The sequence below is a fragment of the Onthophagus taurus genome, chromosome 3 (assembly GCF_036711975.1).
Source record: "Onthophagus taurus isolate NC chromosome 3, IU_Otau_3.0, whole genome shotgun sequence".
Taxonomy (NCBI): domain Eukaryota; kingdom Metazoa; phylum Arthropoda; class Insecta; order Coleoptera; family Scarabaeidae; genus Onthophagus; species Onthophagus taurus.
In genome coordinates, this window is record NC_091968.1 from 4,741,387 (window position 1) to 4,763,809 (window position 22,423).

The window sequence follows — 22,423 nt, forward strand, 5'->3', positions numbered from 1 at the left end:
GAGGAGCTAAGAAGTGAATTATATCTTAAATTAAAGCTAAAAAGCTCTACTTCTAGATGTGTTATAGAAATAATAGGGTTTGATATAAAAAGTTTCCTTATAAACAGCTTCCAGGAAAATGTATTAATATAAGTTAATTCAGAAAAAGTGAAAATTTAAAAAATCACCTTGATCTTATTTTAAGGAGCTAAGAAGTGAATTATATCTTAAATTAAAGCTAATAAGCTCTATTTTTAAATGTGCTATAGAAATAATAGAGTTTGATATAAAAAGTTTCCTAATAAACAGCTTCCAAGAAAATATATTAACATGAGTTAATTCAAAAAAAGTGAAAATTTAAAAAATCACCTCGACCTTATTTTAAGGAGCTAAGAAGTAAATTATATCTTAAATTAAAGCTAACAAGCTCTATTTCTAGATATGCTATAGAGATAATACGGTTTTATATATAAAATTTCCTAATAAACAGCTTACAAGAAAATGTATTAATATGACTTAATTCAGAAAACGTGAAAATTTAAAAAATCACCTCGACCTTATTTTGAGGAGCTAAGAAGTGAATTATATCGTAAATTAAAGCTAAAAAGCTCTACTTCTACATGTGTTATAGAAATAATAGGGTTTGATATAAAAAATTTCCTAATAAATAGCTTCCAAGAAAATGTATTAATATGAGTTAATTTAGAAAAAGTGAAAATTTAAAAAATCACCTCGACGTTATTTTAAGGAGCTAAGAAGTAAATTATATCTTAAATTAAAGCTAATAAGCTCTATTTCTAGATGTGCTATAGAAATAATACGGTTTTATATATAAAATTTCCTAATAAACAGCTTACAAGAAAATGTATTAATATGACTTATTTCAGAAAAAGTGAAAATTTAAAAAATCACCTCGACCTTATTTTAAGGAGTTAAGAAGTGAATTATATCTTAAATTAAAGCTAAAAAGCTCTACTTCTAGATGTGTTATAGAAATAACAGGGTTTGATATAAAAAGTTTCCTTATAAACAGCTTCGAAGAAAATGTATTAATATGAGTTAATTCAGAAAAAGTGAAAATTTAAAAAATCACCTCGACCTAATTTTAATGAGTTAGGAAATGAATTATATTTTAAATTAAAGCTAAAAAACTCTATTATTAAATGTGATTTAGAAATAATATGGTTTGATATAAAAAGTTTCCTTATTAACAGCTTCCAAGAAAATGTATTAATATGAGTTAATTCAGAAAAAGTGAAAATTTAAGAAATCACCTCGTCCTTATTTTGAGTAGCTAAGAAATGAATTATATCTTAAATTAAAGCTAATAAGTTCTATGACTAGATGTGCTATAGAAATAATAGGGTTTGATATAAAAAGTTTCCTAATAAACAGCTTACAAGAAAATGTATTAATATGAGTTAATTCAGAAAAAGTGAAAATTTAAAAAATCACCTCGACCTAATTTTAATAAGTTAGGAAATGAATTATATTTTAAATTAAAGCTAAAAAGCTCTATTTTTAGATGTAATTTAGAAATAGTATGATTAGATATAAAAATCTTAACTTAAAGCTAAAAAGCACTCTCTCTAGATATGATATAGAAATAATGGCTATCATATCTTCAAATAAAAGGGGTCATATCATAAGTTGTCCTTGCTCTGGCAACACCTGAAACTAATTTGCTTGTTACTGGATTGTATTATTAGACAGATAGGTGATTCAATTCGTGATCTACGAATGTACTACCAATAAATCCGCTAACTGTCGTGTTGAAATGTTCAATTCATTGTTGCAATGTATTATTTATTCGTAGACGCTATCATTTCTTCTAAACGCAATGATCTTATCAAAAATGAATTTCTGTAAAACTGCTGTAAACGAAATCGCCTTTCTTTCACACAAATGAGGAAATAACACGAATTAGAGAAAGTTACTACTCTATACAATCGTTTTTAGGTCTTACAAAGCAATATTTTGTACACTTTGGAGAATCAAAAAACTTATGGGGAAATCTCGTGAAGGAACAGTAATCAGTTTTGCTTCAGGGCCCAAAGCCCAAAAGCTGTTATGCCAACAAACACCTAGGATTCACTACATCTTAGAGACAATTTTGGAGATTGCGATGATGGGGAATGAAGTAGCCCGCCTAGAGTTTAACCGAAATCCTATCATGAAGCGCTGGGATGATATGGATCGCCAAGTTATCTTCTACTAGGCGAGTGGAAGAAAATACGAGCTAAAAAAATAGGACTTATGGAAAATAAGCCAAGGAGGGTTGAGGCGGAATAACGTCATTATAAAGCTTTATAATTCTTGGAGTAAGATATCCAATACTAAGTTTGCAAAAACGAATTGAAGACTTCAAGATTCAACTTTTAATGTAACATCATAAAAATAGCATTAAAAAAGTCAAACATACCAGCGAAAAACACTAATAACTCATCATGTGACTAAAATGTTATGCCATCCCAAGAATGATTTTTTTAGCTAAATCGCAATCTGATTGCTTTAATAATTGCAAGAAAACGCAACGGTTTCCGACGGTTTGCAATGCTCAATTACACAATTAACTCACAGACTGAAAGAAATTCCAAATTATATTCTGAATCTTTCTGCACTTTTAGAGTTAATTGAGAAAGTGTATTTAAAGTTTATTGAGAACCTTTCAAACGCAGAAATATCCCAAATATTCTTTGCTTAAAAAAAAATTGGGGGACCTATCGCATTTCCATAATAAGCATCCCTCGTTTCAAAGTACCCACTAAATGAGAACCCAAATCGAAAATTCACAGAACCAACCGAACTTTTTTAACAAAAGTATCGTTTGGAACCCGTAATTTTTCCAAACGCATCCACCGACCACAACGTTTGTAATGATACAGTAGCACAGACGAAAGGGGGCGCGTTTAATAACGATTCGGGACCGTCGCTAAAGGATAAGCACACGGTTCTTGTACTCCTCTTCTTCTTTGGATCTATGCAAATCTCTACCAGAGGGCGATTCTTCTTTCTAAAGGTAGATTCTTTTAGTGGGCGGTTGCTGGTACTCAAGAAAACGAAACTTTTCGTTTCTTCTTCTTTCCTCTTCAGTCTCTTCACCTTTATTCGCATTCGTATTCGTCGTCTTCTTATTTAATTTTTTCTTGTTGTTCTTTCAGTTCTTACGCCCGCGTTCGAACGCATCAGATATCGCTACCGTTTCAGTAGCGAATTGAGACATCGGGGCTATTTAACGAGCCCTCTCCGAGGCCGCCACTCAATATGTTAATGTTATCTTGTCGATAGGGTCGCGTACATAGCTCGTACACGTCGACAGGTCCCTCGGATGGGAACCCCGGATCTCCGGGGGCACCTCTAATTGTTTTTTAGTTTTTTTTAACGTTTTTATCGGGCGTCGACGACGACGGTTTTACGCATATAAATATTGCCCGGGAAGATCGCCACTGTAAATATGCCATCGACGGTCGTTAAACGAAGCCCGGGAAACCGGCCCGAAACGGGATGTGAAGAAACGGAAAAGAGATTTAAGGTACCCGGTTTTGTTGGACTCCGATTTATTTCTCAATTTAATTTTCGGCGTTTATCTGCCGGGTGTCTTTCCGTGGTGTCTTTCCAATCCAAGTTTAAATGTAGTAAAGGAATGGTAAAAGGTGCTATAAAGTTGTTGGATTTATCAACGTGTTTCAATTTTTCAGCAAAATAATGTTAAACGATCAAGTTTTGATTGAATAATTGGACCACGTTATACATCACTTGACTAAGCGACATTTTATCGTTTTTAGGCCCACTTTTAGCACCTGCTGATAAATTTATCCGATAGATAAATCCAGTTCTTAGCCAATGAGAGCGCTTAAAACAGCCGTAACCATGGCAACTATCCTCTAGATAGCTTATCAGGAGGATGGTCTTAGAGATTTTAGGTAGGTAAAGGTGTAACTTATCTTAGAATGCAGAATACCGAAAGACCTAAAATACCATTTGCTTTAACCCCTTAACGCGCAAGCCCCAGTGTGACTCGGGCAACTAAAAACGGCGAATTCGCGCAAACCCGAGTCTTACTCGGGACAGAGTTTTTCGTTATTATTTCCAAAAATCTGTAACTCCTATAATAAATAGGCCTTTTGTAAATTATGTGTAAGGTCGTGTTTTTGTTTCACTTCTGTTGTCACGAAGAATAACCCATTTATATTATTTATTATATTTATATAAGAAAAATATTTGTTCTACAATGTCGAGCTCTGACGACGAAGATTTTCATTACACTAATTTGTTAGAAAGCGATTTAGATGATGGTCTTAGTGATTATGAATCGGAAACGGACAGTTCGAAAGATGATGATGATATGATGATGAGTGCTGCATCAGATTGGATTCAAATAAGTGCAGACCAACCCAATTCAGCTCCGCACAAATTTCCACTCAAGGCAACACCTGGTTGTACATTTCATTTAGAAGATGAGTATGATGTATATTTCAAACTTTTTTTTGACAATTGCTTATTGGACATAATTGAAAATGAAACCAATATATATGCCGAACAGCAGCCAGGAATTTCATCAAATACATGGATAAACAAACCTGAGGAAAGAATGTATTGGTCTTCAAACGAATTGATTGCAACTCCAACTTTTCCCAGACTTATGTCACAAAGACGGTATGCTCAAATAAAGCACAACTTACATTTTTCAAACAACGAACATTGCAATACATAACAACATCGTAATAAAAAACTTCAAAAAATTTTGCCCCTTTTTGACACATATATAAAAAATGTTCATCTTTATATATACCTGAAAAACATATCACTGTGGATGAAAGTTTGATGTTGTACAAAGGTCGTCTTGGCTGGAAACAGTATATCCCTCTGAAACGATCTCGTTTCGGCATAAAATTAAAATTATTCATCAATAATTTACACTGGTAAAGGAACAATAATAATAGGTGACAAATACAAAGATAAACCCTTTACTTTTCAAGTAGTTCTGACCTTACTGGATCCTTTACTAGATAAAGGTTACTGTTTGACAACAGATAATTTCTACACATCTCCAGAACTAGCTAATTTTCTTATTTCAGATAATACAGATATACATACAGGGTGTACAAAAAGTATGGAATAACGGTTCTACAACCTAAACTTAAACTTACATTAAAAAAAGTTTTAAATAAAAGTTACTTGACACTATTTTCCTGTTCACGAAGATGTTTGGAGTCGGTATAAGCTCCGCCCATCAGTATGACGTCAAGGCTTAGGTTATCTATTCCATAATGACACCATAATTTGGTTGTCACTACGTCAAATCTTTTTAAATAAAAGTTTCAATATCTCGAAAACTATGCAGTTTAAAGCATTAAAACCTTATGGCATTTTGCAACACCTTGTCAAAAAGAATCCAAAAACCTTAAAATATACAGGATGTTCCATTTAAAAAACACACTCACCATGTCGTAACTCAGACTGCCGTCAAGATTTTATTTTGTTTCTAGGCCAAGATATGCGGAAAATAGTTTCAAGTAACTTTTATTTAAAACTTTTTTTAATATAAGTCGAAGTTTAGGCTGTAGAACCATTATTCCATACTTTTTGTACACCCTGTATATGGAACAATGCGAAAAAACAGAAAAGATCTCCCATCCGAACTCCAGAAAAAGAAACTAAACAAAGGATTGCTTTTCAAAGAGGAAAAATTATGGTTATGAAATGGTATGATAAAAAAGACGTATATCTATTATCGACCATTCATAACATTGAAAAAATAAATACAGATAAAATGGACAAAACTGGAAATGTAATTGCAAAACCTAAAGTAGTGGTAGATTATAATAAGACTATGGGAGGAGTTGATCATTTAGATCAGCAACTTCATAACTATCCAGCAACAAGAAAACAATGAAAAAATTTTACAATTAAATCTTTTTTCATTTGCTAGATATATCCATTTATAATTCATTTATTCTTTATAAACTCAATGGTGGAAGGCGATCACATTTAGAATTTAGAATAAATCTTGTGGAAAAGTTAGTTCAGCAACATCACGTAGAAACAAGGACTACTATGCACGTAAGATCAAAACAGCCAATTTATTCCATCAACAGAAAAAAAAAGTTGCGCCTACAAGATATTGAGCAGTATGCTGCAGAAAGGATAACCATGGAAAAAGGAAAAGGAAGGAAACCCGGTATTATTGTAAAATATGCGCTAAAGGGTTATCTGTTTTTCCTTGTTTTATGATATACCATACAAAAGAAAATATATAAAATCAACGTCAATTTTTGAGATATTTGTCATCTTTATTAAAAAACCTTTAAAATGAGTCCAAAGATGACTCACTTACCTCAAAAAACAAAAAAGTTAGAATAAAAAACATTAAACCCGAAGTTAGCAACAATGAAGATAGCAATTTAATTTTTAAATATTAATACCAACCTTAATTTTTGATTTTTTTATTATATTTTTGTTTTTGTGATAAATATTAAGACATTTCATAAAAATTCAGAATATGTCAAAATTGACGTCATTCTTAACCGGAAGTTGACCATAACTTCATTAATACTGAAGATAAATATGTCGTGTTTGTACTCATTTTAAAGGATTTTTAATGAAGATTACAAATATATCATAATTGAGGTTGAGATTTTAAACCTGAAGTTAGTTATCATATAATAGAAGTTTTATAACAGAAGTTAATCTAGTGTTAGTCACTTTTCAGCACTTTCTTTTTACTTTTAACGTGTTTTTTGGGTCATCGATTTTGCCACATGATGATTCTTGAATTTTTCCCAAGTTTCTTAATATTTCTTTTGTTAAAAAAGAGCGTTCTTGAATTTTAACCTATAAACTTGTAACACTTCGTCCTTAATTTCATTTTGCAAGTTTTTAAACATTAATTTTATAAATTTTAGTTACTAATTTACAAAATTAAAAATTAAAAAGCAAGGTTTTACTATGTAATTAGGTTTCTCAAATTTAGTCATGTCGGAGACACATCAGCCTAAAAATTCAAGTTATCAACGTCAGACGGTTGAAAATATTATAATCAGTTCTGGCTAATCTGTGTCTCATTGTATTCGTTTGGAGTACCTTGCAAAAAAAGCAAAAATTATCATATTTTGCAGAAAGTTTTCTTTATAACTTCTTTTCCTACTGATTGATTCAAAAAGGAAAATCCGAAAATAATAATAATGCCTTTATTTCCCACCTGTAATAATATACAACAACATAATATACCACAATTTCACGAGACGAACTAATACTAAACAAGTGGGAAATCCCAAGGTGCAGTTCAACCGCTGAATGCCGCTGACATACAGCGGTTGCTCTTCCACCACTCTTCCACAATGAAATCTTGTCATTAAAATTAAGTACGTCTAAATATCCCAATATACTTCATCAATATACTTGCATTATTCTAATTGTGTCATTTTGAATCCTTCTTTGACATTTTCTGGACAAGTCGAAATCTTAACATTTTGGTGTTTACTCTCACTGAAGAGTCCAAGACAGAGTTCAAGTCAAGTTAACCCAGAAAATATTTGCAATAAAATACATGAATTTACTTGTTTTTTGTTACAAAACGTAGAATTTATTTTCTCAAGAATCAGAAATTGCAGCATTTTGGAACTACCTTAAAATATGCTCCCAGAATACTTCCAACGCATCCTACTTCCGGTTGATCACAACCAAAGATCCTAGATGGATGAGAAGTACTTCTGCCAAAACATAATCTATCATACATCATACATGATTTGAAAGTTTGTAGACTGTAAAGTTTTGCTCTGGCGTCTTGCAGTGTGTGGTGAGCTATAGTATAATTGATAGTAAAATGAGAGTAAAATGGATAGGATGAGAAATGTTAATCTATTTGTAGAGTCTCTGAAGAGGACCAAGGGCCGAAACTAGTTAGACTTAAATTCTACAGGGTGTATTGTACATGGTGTATTGTTACACCATATCCACAAGGCCGGTGGAATTAGAAGAAGCAGTTTTGAGAAGAGTTGATGAAAAGGCCTCAACCAGCATTAGAAGAAATTCTGCACAAGAAAACATTAACAAAACAACCGTTCACCGCATGTTAAGGGAGCAGTTGCTTTATCCTTATCATTACAACACCATTCAAGCTCTAACAGAAAATGATGGCGAAAAAGAGGGATTTTTTGTAGGTGAGCCATATAGGAAGAGGTAGTAAACGTCGACTTTCCCATAAACATTGTATTTACGGATGAAGTAACATTTACTCAAAGCAGAATTTTTAATATTCATAATGCGCATGTTTGGAATGATGAAAATCTCCATGCAATACTAGAAACTCATCATCAGTGGCGATTCAGTGTTAATGTATGGGCTTGAATTATAGATGATCAGTTATTAGGTCAATTTTTTCTTCCAAAGGGATTGACAGCCGATGCTTACATACATTTTTTACAAAATGACCTTACGGAGGCATTTGATGAATTATCTCAACAAATTCTACAAGATTGCTACTTTATGCATGATGGAGCACCAGCACATTATGCACGTGCTACTCGAGCATACTTAAATAACAGATTTGACAATAAGTGGATTGGCCGAGGAGGTCTTATCCCGTGGTCACCTCGTTCACCATCCGTTAGATTTTTGGTTTTGGGACATTTAAAACAAATAGTTTATTCTGAAGACGTTCAAATTGTGCAGGATTTGAAAAATAAAATTAGTAATGCATTTGACACAGTAAAACAAATTATGACATGAATCTTTTCCAATTTGTTAAATATTCGTTGTTTTTATGCTGGTTGAACGATTTTCTTCGAAAAACACACAGGGACAGTCTTTGTTACTTGTTTTGTTAAATTATTAATGAACTGTATTAATTAAATTTTATCTTAACCATCGTAACCATGGTAATCATATAATTACTGCATCAAAATCGTTACAATTAGGGCCGGTTTATCAATATCTAGTTAAGACGATTTATCTGTCAATTAAAATTGTAGCTGATAGATAACGTCGACGAATCGTTTATCCACCCGTAGTTTAGGGTAATCTTATAGATAAATATGACATTTGGATACCCACCAGATTGAAGTACTGGTTAAGGGTTTACCTATTAGATATTGTCAAAAAAATGTGAGCACAAGTTTGGTTGCTTGGTGAAAGGAAATGACAATGAAATCAAAATATAACGTCAAAAATAAATTAAGCTTATAATTGTGGTGATGGATAAGCAAGAGAAAGAAATGATCATCAAATTTTAGTACAGCAGAAAAGAACTTGCTGATGGATTTGGCAAACGAATATAAAAATGTTATAGATAATAAATAATAATCTAGTAATTTAAAAAAATAATAATAATATAATCTATAATCTAATATAGTATAATCTCGTCTTAATTTTAACTAAGATTGACAAAACTGTGTCCTTTTTTAACCGAAATCTAACAAAAAAACGTGGTCGTCCAACTCCTCAAAGTGGTTTTGACTTTTGTCTTTCTTTTATAATATATGGTCGTCGTTTATTATTTAAGAGTTGGACAATATCCTCATCTTTATCGCTGTCTAGTAAATATTCGTGTAGGAATTCCATTATAAAAGCGGTTTTCGAAAACAAAGCACAATACCGAAAGCACACGGGAATGATAACCTCCAAAACATCAGCGACATCAGCTGTTTATATCAACTTCACAAACTAATGTCAATTATTCAAATTTCACCAATTACGTTTCATTTCCGTTTCTAATATTAACACTCAGGGGTACCATCTATGTTCTATCTTGTAGGTTGCTGCCTGTCGGGTAGTAAGTTGCTGGATAAACGGTTCACTGAGGTTATCTGTTAAGCAAGTTTATCCATGAGTTGCTTATCTAACAGATTTAACTTGACATTGATAAACCGGCCCTTAATGATATTAACAATAGGTCAACTTATTAATCTAAAACTTTGAATATCTCGAAATGGTCCATTTTCAGACCTGTGTTTATTAGACTTCTTTTTATCTATTTTCGATCAGAGAATACGCTGATGCGTATTGTACAATCGTTGCTGGACACCTGTAGAATTTTTTTATTATATAAAATAGAAACCAGTTGAAAAGTACAAAATCAAACTGTAGATAATTTTCTTCAAAAATTTTTACACGAAACATCATTTTGACTCGAATATTTGTGTTTAAATTTATGCCACGACTTACAGAAACATCCTGTATAATCGTAAAACGACTGACCAAGCGGATTCTGTGCTTGTGATAGCTCTCATCAACGTTCTGTGATAGAAATAGAGAGACACCAAACAATTTTCGATAGTTTGGGCCTGCCTATTTTGAGAAGTTTTATATTTTTAGAGAGATGAAATTTCTCAACATTGTTCATTTGTCTCAACGCGATCCAATTAATGAGTATAATATGTAGGGCGTTGCAACAAAACTATCTCAATATACAAAATAATTTTTCAATGGGATTTCCTTTTAAAAGAAAAAAATATCAAAACAATGAGAGATGCACACAACAACGCACCTGGATTACCTTAATGAAACGGAAAGTGAAACCTTAGTTGGCAAACAAATAATATAGTGTGGCGTATATGCGAATACGGTGATTGTCATGTTCACATGAATATCAAAGCGAGGATTTGTGGAAATCCAACTCGAAAATGTTACGTTCGTCTTGATTTTTTTTTCTTTCCGTTACGGTCTCGTCTTCTTCTGGGGTCTGTTTTGTGAACAAACGTCAGAACATTTCTTCGACTCTAATTGCGGGTTTCTGTCCCGAGATACAGTTATAATCACTACACACGATGCACGTCCAAACAGAAAACCAAGATCATTTTTCTTATAGGGGTTTCTTTTTGAAACGAATTATTTTCAAAAAGGATTGTTTTTATTTATTCATTGTGTTGCGCAAAATAATCACCTGCTTTAATAAAAAAAATATATATCAAAAAAAATACTATAAACGCGATGAACGTTAATATATCCGTTGGGTTTAATGTTAAAAACGAAGTTTTTATAATGCAAATGGTCGATTCGGACATCTGTTTTTTTTAAGTCAGCTATTAAAGTGCCAATATTTAAGAATATTTATAACTTGCAATTAATAAAAGTCGACGCCGATTTCGAGTTAATTTCTTCCGCAAGGAGGAAAAGAAAGAAATCTTCCACCTGCTCTTATACCAAAAATTAAAAATTATTATAATTAAAAATATTTCTAATAATATTTAACCTAATTCTCTTTTTACACAAATTTGATTTAATTTAAGGAAATCATTTTGGTATTCATGAAGCTACCATAAGAATGATTAAGAAAAATGAAACTACGATCAAAAAATCGGTATGTTCTGGAACGAAAATAAGTGCTAAATCATGGTGCTCGAAGATGGAAAAAGCTTTGGTAATGTGGATTGAAGATAAATCACAAAAAAAATCAATAGATGGAATTGCTATCATCCATAATCTATAAAGGTATTAAAGAATACAACCTAAATTTGCTGCAAGTACAGGTTGGATGACAAGTTTTCTTAAATGCGTCCGTAGATGAATTGGTTGCCGAAGAATTTCCTGAAAAACTTAGAAAACTTTTGTTCCAATGCTTCAGGAAAACATATGTTAAAACCACTACTAGTAAATCGTGCTTTAAGACCATGCTCGATGAAAGGCGTAGATTTCAATAAATTGCCAATTCACTGGATAGCAAACAAAAAGGCCTGGATGACCAGTGGAATCTTTACAAAATCGTTCCAGAAATACTTCATCCCAGAAGTTAGACGCTAAATAAATGCAAAATGTCTAGAATTTAAAGTTCTTGGAGCACCCAAATGTGTAATTTTGCTTTCTTCCGAACACTACATCCTTAATACAACCACTAGACCATGGGATCTAGTTCATTCCAATATGTGTTAGACAAACTAGACCATAATGAGGATTTTACAGTCATTGATATGTGGAAATTTTTCTCTATTATGGACTGCATTAATCAAGTTGTGTTACCGTTAGCTGACTTAAAACCATCAACCATGTTGGAGAAATATTTGACCAGAATGTAGATATCAAAAGCAAAGATCATGATCCTGTCATCCATAATAACGCTGCTTTTACTGACATCCCAACGCTGGCACATACAATTTGGTGGAGATGGATTCGATGATCTATCATTTGCCGATATAGGAAGATAAAAGGATGATAAAATTACCCACGTCAATGATTTCTCTATCGTCCTCAGATTCATTTGAAGAATTTATCATCTAAAACTTTCCCCGTTGCTTTATCTTTTTCAAAATCTTTCTTCCTTGGCACCTCATTATCAACAATTCGCATTTTTGCCTCTTCGACTTTTGGTTTTAATATCTTACGCAACTTCTTCTCTTTTCTATTAGCTATTTCATTTTTTTCGGGCGTGTCAGTGGCGATAATACTTTTCATTTTTTGAGGTCCACGTCTTATGGTTTTTCTTTCACCTGCTTTGGGAAATGGACGAATATCTTCAGGGGAGACAAATGTGGTGTAACTTGAGATGTTATACTGGTTGAAGGTGTTGAGCTTGTTGCTGAAAGATTTTCATCATTTATATTTTGTTCATCAGTTTTTAGAAGATGAAATACCGGTGCATTTGAAACCAGATTTTATATTTGTAGGAGTTGCTGCTCGATCTCATGCCATACAGCAGATTACGGGGAGATCATAAAGTGTTAGCATTTAACCTGGATGGGATAACATCCAAGAATTTGCACCCTGATTAAAAAACGTTTTAAATAATCCGAATACTGTGCGATCCAGGGGTTGTAATTGATTTGAAGTATGTGGCTGTAAGTGCTTCAACTGATAAATGGGATTCATGGTTATCCACTATAAGGAGCATTTCCTTTTCTATGGAACAACGAGTGTTTAAAATTTACAATCAACCTAACTTATATGTCATTTTCATTCTTTTTTAGTCAAATCTTTGTCTAGGAAAGACCCACACAGGTGGTAGAGCTATGCCATTGACACCTATTATTCTCCCTTGGGTTATTAGTCCACGTTCTCTTGAGGTTACTTGTCCTATTTGATACTGACCTTTTTTGCCGATTATTTTCTGAACCCTGGTGACATCGGTCTGGAAAAAACACACTCTATGAGATAAAGTTTGTTTCTTAATACTAGAACCAATCTCATCCAGATTGTAAATTTTTCTAGATTGAAGCTAATATTGTAGACGCAGGAGTTCTAATGTATAATGATCTTCATAAACCCTGAAAACCAATTTTCATCTGCATTTTTATTTATAGCCCATGTCTCGGGCATTTTCAAAGAATTTTTTTGAGCATATTCAAATGCTAGTCGTCTCACGGCTTTTGGTGTTAAACCATAAAACATGTTACTACATTGCAACAAATATTCCACAAGTTTAGTTTCGTAATCTTTGGTAAATATTACCCTTTGTGCAAAATTGCAGCGTATGGAGATACTTTGGACAGGTATCCAATCTATCCCCATGTTGCCTCTGATAACATAAAAATTCGTAAAAGGATTTTGATGTTAGCAATAACTATAACTTTGATATGGAATAAAAAGGAGTAACTTTCCCAAATAAGAATGTACACTATAAAGCATGTCAGTAGAGCTATCTTTTGTGAAAATTTTAAACGTTTAACTGCAACAGTGCGCGAAATATTAAGCTATCATTATATCCCTGTGTCCAATCTATCTCCGGTCTCCCCTAATGATAAATTTTGTATACTGATGAACCACCAATCATATTTGGATTGAAATTGCATGATTCGGCAATCTCATTATGATTCCAATCAGCGCGCAAGTTGAAATTCCAGTTAATTTGACAAGATTATAATAAGTCGTTTATGACCTCCCTTTTATTTATAATTAGATTAGGAGAAAAGCTCCTTCAGCAATCCAGATTGTAAAAGAACTTGGGTTGGATTGGGTTGTGTTGGATTTAGTTGGGTTGGGTTGTTGATGCTTTGTCTTGGCTGGTATAAAATTTATTGGTGGTCGCTTAAGCTGATTTTTCTTGCCACCATTACTAACTTTACAATATCAGACTGGGAATATGCGGGAAGTTATGGGAAATAGAAAGAGGAACCCATAAAGCAGCTGATATAATGTTCCTAGAATTTCAAATTATTGTATTTTTCCTTTCATCCATCTAAGATTTTTAGCTGTGAGCAAGAGGCAGTTCTAGGGTAGTTCTAGAACGCTGTAATTTCTGATTCTTGAGAAAATCTACGTTTTCTAATAAAAATCAAATAAATTCAGGTATTTTATTTAAACTATTTTCTGGGTTGACTTGTCTTGAACTCTGAAGTTTCAGACATCACTGAGTTACCGGTTACATTTATGTACTTCAGTAAAAATATACAAGAATTTAGCGAATAACAATTAAAACTAGAACTAACACTAGAGCTATAACTAGAATCATTTGGGTTTAGCCGCACGTCTCTAAAGACGGCTAAACCCGAATGATTCTAGTTCTAGGTATAGTGTTAGTTCTAGTTTTACACTTGAACTGTCACTAGAACTAACATTAGACCAAGAACTAGAAATATTTGGATTTAGCCGAACGTCTCTCAAGACGGCTAAACCCGAATTAATTATTACTATGTAGAACTAACACTATACCTAGAACTAGAATCATTTGGGTTTAGCTGTACGTCTCTAAAGACGGCTAAACTCGAATGATTCTAGTTCTAGGTATAGTGTTAGTTCAAGTTTTACACTTGTACTGTTACTAGAACTAACATTAGAGCAAGAACTAGAAACATTCGGATTTAGCCGAATGTCTCCCAAGACGGCTAAATCCGAATGAATTATTACTATGTAGAACTAACACTATATCTAGAACTAGAATCATTTGGGTTTAGCCGCACGTCTCTAAAGACGGCTAAACCCGAATGATTCTAGTTCTAGGTATAGTGTTAGTTCTAATTTTACACTTGCACTGTCACTAGAACTAACATTAGACCAAGAACTAGAAACATTCGGATTTAGCCGCACGTCTCTCAAGACGGCTAAACCCGAATGATTCTAGTTCTAGGTATAGTGTAGTTCTAGTTTTACACTTGTACTGTTACTAGAACTAACATTAGACCAAGAACTAGAAATATTTGGATTTAGCCGAACGTCTCTCAAGACGGCTAAACCCGAATGAATTATTACTATGTAGAACTAACACAATATCTAGAACTAGAATCATTTGGGTTTAGCCGCACGTCTCTAAAGACGGCTAAACCCGAATGATTCTAGTTCTAGGTATAGTGTTAGTTCTAATTTTACACTTGCACTGTCACTAGAACTAACATTAGACCAAGAACTAGAAACATTCGGATTTAGCCGCACGTCTCTCAAGACGGCTAAACCCGAATGATTCTAGTTCTAGGTATAGTGTAGTTCTAGTTTTACACTTGTACTGTTACTAGAACTAACATTAGACCAAGAACTAGAAACATTCGGATTTAGCCGAATGTCTCCCAAGACGGCTAAATCCGATTGAATTATTACTATGTAGAACTAACACTATATCTAGAACTAGAATCATTTGGGTTTAGCCGCACGTCTCTAAAGAGGGCTAAACCCGAATGATTCTAGTTCTAGGTATAGTGTTAGTTCTAATTTTACACTTGCACTGTCACTAGAACTAACGTTAGACCAAGAACTAGAAACATTCGGATTTAGCCGCACGTCTCTCAAGACGGCTAAACCCGAATGATTCTAGTTCTAGGTATAGTGTTAGTTCTAATTTTACACTTGCACTGTTACTAGAACTAACATTAGACCAAGAACTAGAAATATTTGGATTTAGCCTAACGTCTCTCAAGACGGCTAAACCCGAATGAATTATTACTATGTAGAACTAACACTATACCTAGAACTAGAATCATTCGGATTTAGCCGCACGTCTCTCAAGACGGCTAAACCCGAATGATTCTAGTTCTAGGTCTTGTGTTAGTTAGAGTGATAGTGCTAGTGTAAAAGTAGAACTACAGCCGTCGTTTTAGTTCAATAAAAATATGCAACATTTTATGTTAATCAGCGCTACCTACCAGCCGTCCTAAGAGAGGTACGGCTAAACGGAATGTTCCTAGTTCTAGGTCTAGTATTAATTTTCGTGCTAGTATTAGTCTAGTTTTATTTGTTATTCGGCGGTAGATTGTTGTATACATATCTGATAGCTAAATCCTACGTTAGACATTTACATTAAAAGGCAGAGAAGATAACACCAAAATGGTAAGACTTGGATTTGCCCAGAAAGTGTCAAAGAAGGATTCAAAATGACACAATTAGAAGAATGCAAGTATATTGAAAACTCTGAAAGCTGTAAAAAAACATACGTCATGAAATATCTAGACGTACTTAATTTTAATGAGATGATTTTAGAGTTTTCCTTTTTGAATCAATCAGCAAGAAAGGAAGTTATGAAGGAAACTTTCTGCAAAAATATGAAAAATGTTGATAACTTTGAAATGTACTCAAAACAAACTTGCTTTGTTTTCAAGGTATTCCAAACGAATACCACTACGTTGCCAAATTATCAGCAATTTTAAGGCTGATGTGACCTCGCAGCTTAAACCTTACAAAAAGATTGCACCAGCTCACAAGGCAAATTATCTCGGTACCGGTTTCTAATATTATATTCATCATCAGGAGAGTAATTTACTGTAATTTAATTATTAAAATATTAACTTACCGTGAAAATGAATTAATTCTTAAAATAAACGTAAATTCAATTATATTTTTGTCCTTGAAAACATGTCAATTCAAAAAGTTATCGAGTAATTTAGTCGACCGACCGAAATGACATATCATTTTCGTTTTCTATTGTCCCGTAGCCAATTAGTTTTTAGAAACATTATCCAAACCGGTGAAACGTAAAAAAATAATTAATTTTCTTTACGTAAGAGAGCGACTTTTCCAATTTAAGAGGTTTTCTTTTCGCACACCGAATAAACAATTACTTTTCCTTTCTTCGGGTGATTAATCGCCCAGACACGACCGGATGCTAATGGCCCCCCAAAGTCGTAAATATCGCGGAGATAATTAATTTCCACTTTTCGTCCGCGACCAAACAAATAAAAAAACAAAATAGACCAAAAGGAAAACAGAAAAAATAAATAAAATGAATTGAAAATAGAAACGAATTTCTTATTCGAGGAAATAGACTTTGCCCATTAACTACTTCAAAGGCGATAATCGCGTGTACGTTTTAAAACGCGAACAACTCTCTTTAAAAGAGGTTTTTTTTGTACTACTTTTCTTTCTTGTTATTTTCTTGCAGTTTAAAGCCTACTCCAAAGGATGGTGTCACGAAAAGCAATCCGAGTAAAAGGCACAGGGAACGACTCAACGCTGAATTGGATACGTTGGCCAGTTTGTTACCATTCGAACAGAACATTTTATCGAAATTGGATAGATTGTCCATTTTGAGGCTGTCAGTTAGTTATTTACGCACCAAAAGCTACTTCCAAGGTAATTATTTTTAATTTTCTTCTATTTAATTAAGTGTACATGTTGACATCTCAATTAGTAAAGAATAGAAAAATCTTTTTGGCTTGTCTAATCGTGCGCAGCCAGATAGGAAACGAGGAGAAAAAACCAGGGGGTTGAACAGATAGCGCTGCAGAAAACGCCTTGTGTTCATTGTTTCGCCCGGTTGATTTCATTATTTTCACCTGGGGTCCCAGCTGTTGCAGGTCCCAGCGAGTTCGTTGCCGTCGCTCCACCCCAACAGCAACCCACCTTCTATAACGAACGTCCATAATTTATACTCGGGGCCCTATCCGTTTCCGAACTCTCTTGACCCCATCCCTACGAGTTAGTTAATATCCTCTCCATTTCACCAAACATTCGTCTCTCATCGATGAACTTTTTCCTCCTACTTGTATTTCTGCTTCTCTTTTCTTTTCATTTCTATTGTAGTTAAATGAGAAACTAAATGCGCTGTTGGTGCAATACTAAAATAGGGGTGACACGACGCGTGCCGTTTTCATTGTAAAGTAATAGCCGTGACCATTCATGGTTTTCTCGTTTCATTAACCACCCAACAACCAACAACAACATAAGGGGGTTCAATAATACTTTAATAGACCAAGTTTCCCGGATTTTCAAGGGTAATCTTCCTCTCGTACACTTCCTCTCATCTTAATGGCCGGAAATGATTGTTGAATGATGATGTAGGAAATATTATAAAACCGACATGTTTTCGTCCGATAAACAATTCAATTACGAATTTTATATAAGGCGAAATTATTGTTATTTTTTTTTAACTTGAAGGCGATAATCGTGGGCAGCTGCTCTATCAGTCAAAAAAGGGGTCGGCGTTTAATGAATTTGGCGCACACGTCGGGTATTAATAATGCGACGTGGTCGTCGGCGAAGATGAATGAAAACGAATGAGGTGCTTTGGCGCGGCTTTATAATATAATAAATATATGCGCCCGGTGCCAAGCTCGCTGTAAGCCGTAATTACCGCTAATTGGGCCTTCTGACGGTTTTCTTATATTCTTCTCCATCTCTTTTGCGAGGACAGATGCCACTCGACGACTTACAAGTAGTTTGTAAAAACGTTAGCTTTAATTTTTTATGAAAAAATTGTAATCAGTTATTTAAGGCAACTCATTAAGCGATGACAATCTTTAAATTAAAGGTATAAAACAACTAAGTGTATGTATTTGTGAGCTTCATAGCTATAAAGATTACACAGCTTTACAACAACAAAATTTTTTTTGTGGATATCTTTGCAAATTTGTGTTTTCAAGTACCCAGATTACGAATATATTCATGAAGGTACTGAATGTGCTCTTGTTTTTTATGATTTTTACATATCTTATATTTTGAACAATTATAATAATAATAATAACGTTTATTAATCGGATAAGATATATGTACAATAGAAAAAATAATAATAAAATTATAAAAAGGCAGTTCCGATTAAAGAGGGTCATGTCAGATCGACCAAGTGACCAAGGCCCCTTTGTCACACTCTTTTTCAATGACCCTCAGCAAAATAATAAGACAAAAATTGAAAAATAAAATAATTTAAATGAAATCAAGCCGATTATACGCGCAAAAAAAAATTTTCAAAAGTTAAAACTTAAAATACACAATAAGAAGCATACTTACATATAACAAGTATACATACAGGGTGTTCCATCTCGTACGAGCCACCCCGTATATTTCTTATCCTATAGTGATTAGAGAAGTTTCCCGAAACCCGTCAAATGATTTTGTTTGGGGGACATCTTTTGACGTCATTTGAGGCTTGAACGAGCTTCAATCCCTCAAAATTGAATAGGGGAGAGAGGTTGAGTGATACTTCATTTGAAAGGTCTTGGAAGCCTCTTTACAACGGTGTATGAAAAACGTAAATTTGATGAACCGTTTTCGCCAAAAATCAATTTTTTAGCTCAAATGAGCAACCTTGAATATTTTGGTTATAAATAAAAAAATTGAATTGTTTTATGATGTTTTATTTATCACAATCAAAAAATCAAATCTGCGTTTTTAAATCAAATGTTCAAATTGTCCTCCATTGACTTCCATACAATAATAAATTCTCTCAAACTAAAAAATAAAAAAAAAATCAAAACATTTCCATATGTTGCCTTCATTGTTTGTTCTTAGAAGGTGTTTATGTGGTTATGATACGTTTAAATCAATCTGTTGAGTTACTACTTTGCTGATTTGTTTAAAATTTTAAAAATAAGTATGGTGTACACATTGCAAGAATGTGTTCAGCTGGTTAGCCTCTATTACCAAAATCAAAATTGTGCCCGAGCAACTGCAAGGATATTTAACCAAAGCCATCCTGAACGTAGTGTTCGCCATAAGTACGTAATGGAATTGATTTCAAAATTTGTTGAGACGGGTTCAGTAATGGATAAAGAAGGGCACCCATTGGAATTGTGAATGATGAAAGAGCAGCGGTGGCGGTCTTGGGACATGTCCAACTTATGCCAAACACGCAATCTGTACGACAACTTTCTGCAGCTTCCGGTATTAGCAATCTAACGTTTTCAGAATTTTACATAAACACAAGTTCCATCCGTACAAATTTAAATTAATTCACGAATTAAATGATGATGATTTGGATCGAAGGCAAGAGTTTTGCGAAATTATGGCCGAGCGTATCAACAATAACCCAAATTTCTTGTACAACGTTTGCTTTTCTGACGAATGCACTTTTTCACTTAATGGAGAGGTTAACCGGCATAACTGTAGAATTTGGAGCGATACAAATCCTCATGTATTTCGAGAAGCTCACACTCAACATCTGGAAAAGCTAAACGTTTGGGTAGGAATTTTGGGAGACCACATAATTGGACCTGGAACTGGATTGGTAATTTAAATGGCGAAATTTATCTTGAAATGCTGGAAAATGTGATTGATCCGTTATACCGTATTGTACCACGATATCATTCTTCTTCAGACGCCTCGCAATTCGCTCCGTCACACCTGAAACATAAGGAAGGCAGATAAAACCGGCTGGTGTCGTACTTACCGAGTCATCCTTCTGTTAGCGTGGTTTGGTGGCTCGTCGGATATCTCTCTCATATAGCCGTTCTTCTGCAACACATCTTCTAGGAATCTTTCTTCTATTCTTAGGTTCTCTTTATCGCATATACTCTCTGCTCGCTGGAATAATGCTTGAATCACGGACCTCTTCTGTTGTGGGTGGTGGTGGGATGAAGGATGCAGGTACCTATTCGTATACGTCTTCTTTCGATATACTCCCAGTTCCATGTCCCCATCTGTCTTCCTAGTGACTAACACATCCAAGAATGTTTTGTAGTATCTATTTCCATGGTAAATTTTATCATGGGAGATAAATAATAACAGGAGACAGAGGTGATCCTATGGTTGCCCCTTCGCATTGTTCATAGAATTCCCCCTTCCAGCTGAAATATGTCGACGATAGGCAGTACTCCACTAGTCCTGGGACATACTTAGACAAACCCTCCGAGATGAATTTCTGACAAAGACCATCCACGGCATCTTTGACTGGTACTCTGGTGAATAGAGATTAATAAAAGGTCTCATAAAAGGTGTTTTATGGAAATATAACATATGTTTCCGACATTTTCCTCTCTATTTACATCAATGTACCCTAATTTTTCAAAACAAAACTGACATTATAAATATATCTGTTATTTTGTTTCTTGTTTTCCGATTTTTGTAATGTAAAATGAAAATAAAGATTTAAAAAAAAACGAGAGCAAATCTTACAAAGTCATTGATAGTTTCATGAATTGTGAGCACAAATATATCCAAAATCAATCTTATATCTAGGGCAACAAAACCACTGTAGACCAGTGTTATCGCTCCTCCATTGGATAAGCTATTTTAACACCAAAAGAGACTAAATTAAAAGAAATGTTTTCAACCCTGCCTGCTGGAAAAAAATCTATCTTTATTGTTGTTCCACTCCAGACTATCTAAAGCAGATTAAATTAGCAGCTATTTCATAAATAAGTTGCCAAATTACTTCCCTTTCGAAAACCCAAAACGCAGAAAGATGATTTTTGAATTGCACAAGAGTCTGTTTTTGGCCCCGAATATGTATAAGAACTTTGTCAGTTAAAAAGATAAAGATACTATAGCTCACCAAACACTGCAAGACGCCAGAACAAAACTTTACAGTCTACAAATTTTCATATAGATTATGTTTTGACAAAAGTACTCCTTATCCATCTAAGATTTTTGGTTGTGATAAAACAACTAAATATAAATAAAAGTATGTTTTCAACCTTGCATGCTGGAAAAATCTTCCTTCATTGTTGTTCCACTCAAATTGTTCCACTGCAAACTATCTAAACCAGATTGAATTACGAGCTGTTTCACAAATAGGTTGCCAAATTACTTCGAAAACCTAAAACCCAGAAAGATGACGTAGAGTGTTGCGCAAGAATCTGTTTTTGACTATGAATATGTGTAAGAACTGTGGCAGATAAAAAGATAAAGATGCTGTAGCTCATTAGACACTGCAAGACGCCAGGGTAAAACTTTACAGTCGTAGAAACAAAAATTACCAATATAAATAGGAGTAACGCTGTACAGCAATCATTGAATACTTGAAATCGATCCACGTTAACCATACTGAACCGCATTCAATGACTTTCACAGGAGCTTTTTAGTATTTTTTTCTAATGTTTCTAGTTATAAGTCTAATGTTAGTTCTAGTAACAGTGGTAGCTAGCGCTAATTAGCATAAGATATCACTATGTTGCATATTTTTATTGCACTAAAATTAGAACTAACACTAGACCTAAAACTAGAATCATTCGGGTTTAGCCGTCTTGAAAGACGTGCGGCTAAATCCGAATGTTTCCAGTTCTCGGTCTAGTGTTAGTTCTAGTTTTACACTAGTACTATCACTAAAACTAACACAAGACCTAGAATTAGAATCATTCGGGTTTAGCCATCTTGAGAGACGTGCAGCTAAACCCGAATGTTTCTAGTTCTAGGTCTAATATTAGTTCTAGTGACAGTG

The 22,423-nt window shown here is 33.9% G+C and overlaps 1 protein-coding gene across 1 annotated transcript in view; it reads left to right on the forward strand.

Moving 5' to 3' along the window:
* LOC111417862 (aryl hydrocarbon receptor spineless) overlaps positions 1-22,423 on the forward strand; it is an 89,893-nt gene that overhangs the window by 35,628 nt on the left and 31,842 nt on the right. The window contains exon 2 of the mRNA XM_023050255.2: positions 17,213-17,403. Coding sequence (XP_022906023.1) covers positions 17,213-17,403 — 191 coding nt within the window. The remainder of the gene's footprint in view (positions 1-17,212; positions 17,404-22,423) is intronic.